Source organism: Nicotiana tabacum, chromosome 14 (genome assembly GCF_000715075.1).
Source record: "Nicotiana tabacum cultivar K326 chromosome 14, ASM71507v2, whole genome shotgun sequence".
NCBI classification, from domain to species: domain Eukaryota; kingdom Viridiplantae; phylum Streptophyta; class Magnoliopsida; order Solanales; family Solanaceae; genus Nicotiana; species Nicotiana tabacum.
In genome coordinates, this window is record NC_134093.1 from 46,619,608 (window position 1) to 46,630,618 (window position 11,011).

The 11,011-nt window shown below is 39.2% G+C and overlaps 1 protein-coding gene across 1 annotated transcript; it reads right to left on the reverse strand.

Annotated features, from left to right (window-relative positions):
- Positions 1-6,473: 6,473 nt before the first annotated feature.
- Positions 6,474-7,973, reverse strand: LOC107793986 (uncharacterized). Its single transcript, XM_016616436.1, has one exon. It carries the CDS (start codon positions 7,971-7,973, stop codon positions 6,474-6,476), a length of 1,500 nt encoding a protein of 499 aa, XP_016471922.1.
- Between the last annotated feature and the right edge of the window lie 3,038 nt (positions 7,974-11,011).

Consider the following 11,011-nt stretch of genomic DNA (forward strand, 5'->3'; position numbering starts at 1 on the left):
TGGGTAATTGTGGACTAGTTGACTAAGTCCACACATTTCGTTCTGGTTGTGACCACCTATTCTTCAGAGCGGCTGGCTCATATCTATATCCGTGAGATTGTTCGTTTTTATGGTGTGCCAGTGTCCATTATTTTTGATTGGGGAACGTAGTTCACATCGCAATTTTGGAGAGAAGTGCAGTCAAAGTTGGGCACATGGGTTGAGTTGAGTACATCATTCCACCCCCAGACAGACGGACAGTCCGAGCGCACCATTCATATTTTGGAGGATATTCTACGTGTATGTGTTATGGATTTTTGGGGTTCTTGGGATCAATTCTTACCACTTTTAGAGTTTGCCTACAACAACAGCTACCAATCGAGTATTCAGATGGCTTATTATGAGGCCTTATATGGGAGGCGGTGTCGTTCTCCAGTTGGTTGGTTTGAGTTCGGAGAGGCTAGGTTATTAGACACTTATTTGGTTCAGGATGCCTTGGAGAAAGTCAAGTTGATTCAGTATCGGCTTCGTACAACACAGTCTAGACAAAAAAGTTATGCCGATAGGAAGGTTCGTGATATTGCATATATGGTGGGTGAGAAGGTGTTACTCAGAGTTTCGCCCATGAAGAGTGTGATGAGGTTCGAAAGAGGATTGGAGAGGTGGCCTACAAGCTTGAATTGCCACCTAGCCTATCGGGTGTTCACCCAGTGTTTCAGGTTTCTATGCTCCGGAAGTATTATGGTGATCCGTCTCATGTTTTGAATTTTGGTACAGTGCAGTTAGATGGGGATTTGACTTATGATGTGGAGCCGATGGCCATTTTGGATCGGCAGGTTCAAAAGTTGAGATCAAAGAATATAGCTTCAGTGAAAGTTCAGTGGAGGGGCCAGGCAGTCGAGGAGGCTATTTAGTAGACCGGATGGGAGATGCGGAGCAGCTATCCACACCTATTTGAGACTCCATGTATGATTCTAGAACCGTTCGAGGATGAATATTTATTTAAGAGTGGGAGAATGTAACAATCCGGTCGTCTGTATTATGTATTATAGCCCCGTTCCCCTACTTATCACTCCTTCTATGCTTATTTGCAGTTATGTGACTTTCCGGGGAAGTTGGATTGGTTCCGGGAGGTTTCGGAATAGGTTGGGACACTTAGTCTCAAGGTTGAAGGCTTAAGTTGAAAGAGTTTACCGGAGTTTGACTTTTGTGTAGACGACTCCGGAATGGATTTTTGATGGTTCCAAAAGCTTCGTATGGTGATTTTAGACTCGGGCATATGTCCGGATATTGATTTAGAGGTCCGTAGGTCGTCTTGACTTGAATTGGCGAAAGTTAAAAAGTTAAAGGTTTGGAAGTTTGAAAGGTTTGACCGAGAGTTGACTTTGTTGATATCGGGTTTGGATTTCGGTTCCGGGAGTTGGAGTAGGTTCATTGTTTCATTTATGACTTGTGTATAAAATTTGAGGTCAATCGGAGTTGGTTTGATATGATTCGACATTAGTTTTAGAAGTTGGAAGTTCATTACTTCATTAGGCTTGAATTGGGGTGCGATTCGTGGTTTTGGCGTTGTTTGATGTGATTTGAGGCTTCGAGTGCAAGAATTTAAGTGTGTGGTGTTGATATTCGGCTAAAAGTATATGCATTTGTATGCTCATCGCCTCATATTTTACTTGAATCTCATTTATTTTTATGTGTGTTGTAATTAGTTGAGCTTAATTTTGGTGTTTATATGTGTAGGAATCGATTGGGAGCAACACATGATGAATGTGTACGAATTGAAGTGGAAAACGAAAAAAATTGAACGAGGTGCACGCCCATCGTCAAAACCAGTGATAGGCGCTGCCTGTAGTGCTGTGGCAGGTGAGACAAGAGCATAAAGAGGGTCCAGCGCCAGCCTAGCGCGACGCGCTGGCCAGGACTCTCAGTCCGAGATTTGTCCTATTCCGCTTGGGACAAGGTTCTTTCGGTCCTACACACCCCAACTCATACAAAAGGGCAAAAGGGTTTTTAAACCTAATTTTGAGGGGAACACGACACTTTGGAGGCAAAACGCATGTTGTGAGCAAGTTGAAGCAAGAATTAGAGAATTCTTTTATTATTTATTTTTGGGATAATACATAATTACCCCATTGAGGTTGAGCCATTTTATTAGATGCACTTTTTATCTTTGCAGGGGTCTTATAACCCCCTATACATATTTGAAGTGAAATTATTATCCCCTTTTTATGCTTATGTGGCACGGAGAATATTTTGCACCTCAAAGTAGCGCGATAAAGGATAAAACTAAGCGTATTTTTTCTTTATTAAAATTAAAATGTACTTTTAATTTATTTTACTTTTCTTTTTATATTTTCTTTTCCTTTTCTTCTTTTTCTTTTATTTTTTCTCTTTCTTCCTTTTGCTTCTCCCACATACAGCCCGCCACCTTCATCCACCATAACCACCATCATGTCATTAGCTTTTACATTAATTATCAGTCATTTTCTTTTTTTCTTTTTTTGTTTTATTTTCGTTTTGATTAATTAATGTTTAACCTATGCTAACCTTTCCTGCTTTGATTTCTTAAAGTCCAAGGAGAAGATGCAAAAATTGAAGACTGATTTGAGTATTAAAATCAGAGCTTGAGGCTTTGAGTTGGAGTCAAATGAAAAGTTTACTAAAACTGACGAAATTTGGGGGTGGGGGAGGGGGGGGGGCAGTGATTCGGTGATGGGCTTAGTTGGAGAAAAAAGAGAAAGGGGTTGAGAATGGGAGTGATTCGCTGGAAAAGGAGGTTGGGGAAGAATGAGGGGTGGTGGCTACATCAATAATGGTGGTGCTATGGCAGAAACAACTTGATAGAGGTTATAGGAGAAGAAGAAAGAAAACAAATGAGAGAAAAAGAGAAAAAAGGACATAAGGTCAAATGAAAAAATAATGAATAAAAAGAAAATAAAAAGTAGTATTTAAAACTGGCGTGGCGTCACCTGGTTGGTGCGTGTGTTTCACATATCTGTGTGAAACTGGTGCTTGTCATAAAAGGGGTAATAATTTCACTTCAAGCATATATGGAGGGTCATAGAACCCTTGCAAAGATAAAGGGTGCATATGGCAAATTGGTTAAACCCCAATGGGGTAATTATGTATTATCCCTTTATGTTTTCTTAGTACTTTAATCATTCAAATACTTCTGAATTTATTATGATGATTATGTGTGGCTAAGTCTCTTTATTCTAGGGTTGTGTTTAGCCATGAATATTGATGTTTGATTACTACTTTTGCCTTTAATACAGATTGCTATTATACGATTACTTTTTTAATTCTGTACTTAATTTCTTGATTGTCTAGCCAACAGTTACTATCAACTATCTAGATTTTGCTTGAAAAAAGTCATTTTTAAATTAGAGAAAAGTTAAAGAAAGCATGATCTTATCTCTAAAATTAGGGGACAGAGTTGTGGTTAGAATAGAATTATACCTAGTCACCATGTTTAATTGAATATTATGATCTTAATGCACCCTTGATAGATTAATTCCATAAAAATATAGGCATGAAATTATCCTGGACAGGCGCATAGTAATTCGATAGAATACTATAAGAACACATAATCCGGTCAATTAGCAACCATAAATGATTCGACTTGAAGGGAATTAGCTAAGACTCAAATTTAACACAACCTTGAAATATTCATCTCTACTGAAGTAACTCTAAATAATAATTATCTAATGTCCTAGATTGAATTCTCGTTTTACTTTTACATCCATAGTTTAGCAACAAAAAACTCAACCTTTGATATGCTTGGTTAAATAACGATTTTTGTTGATTTAGTAGGGTTTTTTTTGCTGGGCACAGTTGTATTCAAAAAGGATCAATAAGGGGGGCTAGGCCTAACCTCATAAAATACAACTTGGTGATTCCATCACCCAAAACAAACAACAGAAAAAAAAAAAAAAAAGGAACCAGAGGAGAAATATACGGAAGGGGGTTATCCTTCTGGGAAGATCGAAGGATACAACTCTAGCTGACAAAAAAAAAATTAGTTTTGTCGAATTTGGTTCTGATACTTGGCATTTGCCACTTATCCAAAAGGAAATAGCCTTTAGCACATGTAGGAAGTTGTTGATATGAGTTGATAGTCATGCTATTACCCGAGGTAGAGGCCAGTTTCGCAAGACAGTCTGCAACTTGGTTGCCTTCTCTGTAACAATGCTTAACTCTTACATTGTCATGTTGAATAGTCTGCAGCATTCTATCAATCGTTTGTTTGATTTTTAGATTGTTGGTGTCCCTATTTATCAACATGTTTGCAATCACCATAGAATCAAGTTCGAGGATAAAATTAGTGTAGCCTTGTAGCTTACACCATTTTATTCCAAACTCAGCAGCTAGAGCCTCCGCAATATTATTGTTATCACACTGGACAGCCTTCGAGAAGGCCATAATAAGATCACCGTTGCTATTCCTTACGATGCCTCCTATACCTGCTTTGTTGTTTTCTCTGATGTAACTACCATCGATATTAACTTCGATACATCCCTGATTTGGTGTCGACCACAACACTTGACTCCAGCTTTGCATTGGTTTCAACTTTTCAATTCTTAGGCAGAAATCTGGCCAAGGGAGGTGGTTGTCCTAGCTTGGTATAATCTTCGAAATGGCACCTTTGATATTCCAGATAGCTTGATGCACCATCATGTTGGGTTGGAACTTCTTCTGATTACCATATTTGCACGATGTCCATTATTTTCATAGTTCCCAGCATATTGTTAAAGGAGCTATTTGAAGGATTAAGTTATGGACCTTGTTCTTTGAGCTTGTTTCCCACCATCTCTTGAAGGTGCCCATCACCGGCTCTATTTGATGCCTTATTCCCAGCGGATTGCCAATTATATTCCATGTTATTTTTTCTTCCTCGCTTCTATTGAATACATGTTCCATAGTCTCCACTTGCGGCAAACAACAACAAGAACATCTAGAAACAATGTTAGTGCCAAATTTACCAATAATATCATCAAACGGTAGTCGCCTTTTGAGTAACCTCGAGGATAGGAAGGAGATTTTAAAAGGTATAGACTTTTGCCAAATCTTACTAATGAAGTTATTCTTCTGCTTTTTCATTCGCACTAAGTGCCAAGCCGATTTATTATTGAACTGACCATCTTCAGCTAAATTCCATATTGGAAAGTCCTTAAAATTTCTGTTGCTAATATCCACCTTAGTAACAGTATCCAATATGTGAGGAGGGATAGTGGCTGCCAATTTGTTGGTGTCCCAGGTACCTTCATGGATGGAATTTTTAACGAGTAGCTTGGGAGATTTAGCCAGGCCCTGAACTACCTTGGCCAAAGCACCTTTGCCCGTCAAGTTATCCCACCAGAAACTAGAGTTGCCTGCTTGAATTTCCAAATGATATTTGGCTCAGCTTTGGTCCTTGCCTTCGTCAAATCTCTCCAAATGTGAGAGTCAGATGGGATAGGAACTTTGGTAACCAAGTGAGCTCTTTTGCAATATTTAGCAATAAGGAAAGTGGCCAAGAGGGATGGTTGAGTCCTGAATCTCCACCATCTTTTCAGAGAGAGCGTTTCAGTGATATCTTCCATTCTCCTGACCCCCACACCCCCCTCATCTTTAGGTAGGAAGAGATTATTCCATGAGAACCAGTGATAGTTATTTTTTCCTTCAGAAGCCCCCCAGAAGAAATTGTTGAAGTGTTTTTCCATAAGCTTGATGATGCCTTTGGGAGGGTTCATAACAGATAAAATGTAGGTAGTCAAGGATTGGAGGACATGTTTGATTAAGGTTATCTTCCCTCCGTAGGAAAGCATCTTCCCCTGCCAACCATTGAGTCTTTTCACAATTTTGGCTAGCATGCGATCAAAGTTGCTAATTTTCTTCCTACCATTGTGGATTGGACATCCGAGATAATTGAAAGGGAAGGGCTTGTCCATATAACCAGAATTTCTTCTAATTCTATTAATTCTGCTAGCAGAGGTGTTCAGACCAGTAACAAAGAAACTCTTGTCGTTGTTCACTTTTTGACCTGATGTTTTTTCATACCTTCTTATCCGACTCTTAATGAGTTTTATCGAGTGCTTATCACCTCTAGTGAATATCATTATATCATCGGCATAAGCAAGGTGAGTAATGATATGCCCTCTATGGTCTATGGATAATGGGGTGAAGTTGTTGTGAGTAGTAAGATTGTTTAAGGACCTGGACAGTACCTCAGCTCCAACAATGAACAGGGAAGGAGATAGCGGGTCACCTTGTTTGAGACCTTGCGAGGATGTGAAGAAGCCTTTTCTGGACCCATTAATAATGATAGAATACCACACATCACTAACCAATCTCCAAATTATATCAATCCAAGCTTCTGAAAAGCCAAATTTTCTCATGACGGCCATTAGAAAATTCCAGGACATTCTATCGTAGGCTTTAGCCATATCCAGCTTGATAACCACATTACCCCCATTGTTGTTCTGCCTTATGTTGTGGACAATTTCTTGTGCTAATTAGACATTGTCAGTAATCATCCCATCCTTGACGAAATCACTTTGATTAATGGAAATTATTTTCTCAAGCATAGGGTTCAGTCTTCTAGAAAGAATTTTAGAAATGATTTTGCCGGTGAAGTTGCTCAGGCTAATAGGCCTGAACTCAGAGAAGTTGGTTGAGGAGTCGACTTTGGGAATTAGAATCAGACATGTATGATTATAGAATTTGGTCATGCCCCTTCCATTGAAATAGTTCTGCACAAAGTCTACAATATCATACTTGATAATATTCCAGCATTTTTGATAGAAGGTGCCATTAAATTCATCCAGTCCCGCTGCACTTGAAGCATTCATACTAAATACAGCATCTCTGATCTCATCCTCGTTAGGTATATCATTGAGCATATCATTATCTTCCTCAGTGATATATTTAGGGATACAGTTGAGGACCTCATGATTACTGAATTGATGTTGAAGGTTAAACAGATGCTTGAAGTGATGCACAGCCACCCTTGAAATATTTTCATCCCCTTGGACCCATGAGACATTGTGATCCTTGATCGTGTGAAGATGGAGCCTACATCTCCTGTTTCTAATAAAACTATGAAAGTATTTGGTGTTGCTATCCCCTTCTTCATACCATTTCTGCTGAGCTTTCTGTCTAAGGATCGCATCTTGCATACGTAGCCACTTGATGTATTCTGCTTGGCCTTTATTGAGCTCTTCTCTGGATTGATCTGTGTTGTTAATAGTGTCAATCTCTTCCAGGTTTACCATTTTTGCTTCCCATATGTTAACTTGTTCAAAAACATTTCCAATCTTCGCTTTCGACCATCTTGTGAGACTCTTACTAAGAAGTTTCAATTTCTGTTGTAGCCTCCACATGGGGTTTCCAGGAACTTGAATGCTCCAAATCTCTTCTACCAGGTTCATGAATGATGGTTGCTCGGCCCAGAAATCTAGGAATTTGAAGTATTTGATGCCAGCTTGAGGCTCCTTTTGACATTTGATGAGGAGAGGCCTATGATCTGAGCCAGCTCTAGCTAGGTACTTGACCATATTAATCTGGAAAAGTTGGGCCCATAGGTCGTTAACAAAGACTCTGTCGAGTCTCTTCCAAATCCTTTTTCTAGCTCTCCAGTTGTTGCACCACGTGAATCTAGGGCCTACAAACCCCAAATCCACCATCTCACAATTGTCCATACAGTTACTGAACTCAAAACTTCTGTGCATTCTGTAAGGATTGTCCCCTTTATTTTTATCTGGATCTAATATTATATTGAAGTCACCCCCAATGCACCAAGGACCATTGATGTGAGTGTGGATGTCTTCCAAACTGCTCCAAAGCTCTCTTCTTTCATTCTCAGTACATTTGGCACATACTGCTGTGAGAAATAGATCACAATTAGCGGGGGTGTATTGCATCTTGATGGTCAGCTGCTGCTCTTTATTGTCGACCACACTGGTTTGATAGTTCCCTAACCAAAGAAACCAAATCTTCCCATTCTTGTTGGCCATACTATGTTGAAAGCCAAGGAATTTCATATACTTTTCAATTTTATTAATGCTAACAAAAGGTTCAAATATTGCTACAAGCTCCACTTTGTACACGTTGATGAGTTTTTTGAGCCTGGGAATGGCTTTTTTTGATTTTACACCTCTAATATTTCAAAAGATAGAATTTATCATAAGTCGATGGAAGATTAGTTTGTACTCCCTTCCACATTGGAAGAGTTCTGCTTCTCTTTAGTTTTCTTTCCCATCTTTTTGCTTCTGTTTCTGCTCTTGCTCTTTTGGACCAGTGAGAATCCCTCATTGTCTTTTTGGTTGCTTTGGGCATTTTGCATTTGGTCTTCAGAAATCCTCACCGTAACCTTATTTGGTAAATTCACCTCTATCTGATGATCAGCTTTCTTCGTAGGGTGAGGTTTATTTGTAGATGACTGTGGGGATTCAAGGTCTAGTTGGACTACTATATTAATCCCCGCCATTACTTTGATCTCTGAAGGAACGCTGACTGAACCCTCATTAGTTGTGATGTATTTGGTTAGGTCATGTTGAGCTTGTTGAGTGTTGGTGTGCTGACTGCTCCCTTCCTTTTCTTGAACCATATTTCCTTGAATGTTAGAGGATTCTTGCACCACATGTTCTGATCCTTCAAACTTTCTATTTGTTGGACTGGATTTACTACACTCTTTGAAGTCGTTGCTAGAGTCGTTGTCCCTGTTATCATCATTGTTTCCTATATCAAGTTTCACACCAGCATTTTTTCATCCATTTTTCCTTGTTCTTGCTGTTGTCGATTGGCTTGATCCACCTTGCCTTTGTTAAACCTTCTGCTGCCGTTGACTTGATACCATATTGGTTTAAATGACACTTTGGATTTCTTTTGTGGGAGTCTCTTTGTTTTGCAGAATTTTCTCTTCTTTTTGGAAGTTCCGGTCTTAATGTCATTGATATCATCCGCTTGTTCTTTGTGTTGAGTGGGCATACTGTTTTGGATATTATCAATCTGCTAAAAATTTTCCTCCTCAGGAGTTTGTTTGGTCGCCTCCTTCTCTGCTGCTTGTTAGCTTCATTCTGCATAATATTTGGCATTTTCTCTGTACCTATGACTCTCCTGCCATCCATAGTTCCATGAGCCTTACCATTTTCATTGATTGTGGTAATATCTGCTTCAAAAGCCTTTTTATTCCTCTTTATCTCAGCCTTTTTCTCCTCCGCTGCTTTCTTTCTTTCAATGGCCCGGCAATTTAGCAAATTGTGTACCAATTTTCTGCAGAATTTGCAGTACTTAGGAATTCCTTCATACCGGAGTTTTTGAACAAATCCTTTTTGAGGAGCATTATCATATACTTGTCCCACATACACAGAATCTGGCTATGGTTTTAACAGGTAAATCTCCACTCTAACCTTAGCTACACTTGGTCTTGTTCTACCCCTAGTCACTAAGTCCATTTCGAGTGGAGTACCGACAGTGCTAACAACTTGTTTTACATACTGCCATGTATGCATATGAAAAGGAAGGATTGGAAGAAGTACCCAAACCGGAGCAATTGGAAGGTCCTCCTCCGGTTTAAAATCCGGTGACCACTTCTGAAGCCACATCTGTTGTCCCTCGATCTCTACAACTCGTTTGAACCAAACCATGGAGAAATCTTCTTCATTAGTGAAATCTAGAAACACATTGAAATTGTCATACACGCCAATTTTGGACGATCCTTTTAGCGAAATCAATTCCTTAAATTTAGATCTAATTCGATCTATTTGGGGCCGAAGTTTTAGAAATCTGCCAACTAGAGTGAATTTGCATTCGGAAGCCATGATTTCATAGTAGTCTTGACGCTTTGAACATGATTGTCGGCATACCATTGTGTGTGGTGTGTGTAGCAATTACAGAGTCTCGTTCATGGCGGTTAGGGCACACGGTTGAATTTGGGGAGTTTGTAACTGTGGTTGCATAGGAGATTTTGCCTTCAATTGCTTCAATGGTTTGCTTCGCCTGTTTAGTAGAAGCGTTTTGCCCATCCAGACGCGCCGGAATGGCGCTGTCCGGCGGGTCCATGGGGAGGCGCGTGTGTTTTACTCGTTAAAAAATGTTACCGTTGGAAGGAGGGATAGAAAGCGAGTTTGCATTGGTCAGTTGATTTAGTAGGTAAGTTAACACTAAGTCTGCTGGAGTATAGACCAAGACAAATGATGATCAAACGTTTAATATTTCATCAATTAATAGAAGTAAGGAGTATTAGTACCAGCAGTTAGTAAATGGGGTAGTAAGTATCAAGATCTGCCATGCAATGGAATGAAGTGACAAATGGAAGTGGGAAGAATGCACTAGGTGAAATGTTCAGACTGGTTTTATATTATCCTGTAGCATCTATATTATCTGGAAAGAACGCAATATGAGTCTTTCAAGCTAAACAAAGAAGTCCTCAAGTGCTCACACGATTGATAGTTCAGGAAGCAGTCTGCAGAGGAAGTTAGAAGCCAAGATCTAAGTTTTTATCCTTACGTATATGTGGTACAGAAGATGGAAAGCATAGGCAGTTGAGTTCTGGTACTTGGGACTATGTCCAAATTTCAGTTCTGTTTCTGGTCTTGCACATAGTTCTCAGTTGGTAAATAAAAAATCTCTAGTCACCGAAAATAGATACTCCCCCGTTTTAATTTATGTGAACATGTTTAACTGGGCACGGAGTTTAAAAAAACATAAAGACTTTTGAAATTTGTGGTCCTAAACAAGTCAAAAATGGGTCCAGAGTATTTATGTGGTTATAAAAACTTCTCATTAAGGGTACAATTGTAAGTTTAAGCTAAATTATTACCACATTTAGAAAGGAGTCATTCTTTTTCGAACGAACCAAAAAGAAAATAGGTTCACGTAAACTGAATTCTAGTGTAGTACTACCTAAATCAGACCAAGCCAAGTAAATAAATTCTTTTTAGTTACCAAAAAAAAGTAGCAACATCAGACCAAGCCAAATAAAAGCAGTGCACGTGTTACAACTATAATCCATGCATTGAAAGAAAAGCTGAAAAGTGTCATGATTAGCTGA

What these genes read in the sequence shown, in the direction of transcription:
- LOC107793986 (XM_016616436.1), bottom strand. Translation starts at nt 7,973, where the DNA reads ATGGCCAACAAGAATGGGAAGATTTGGTTTCTTTGGTTAGGGAACTAT.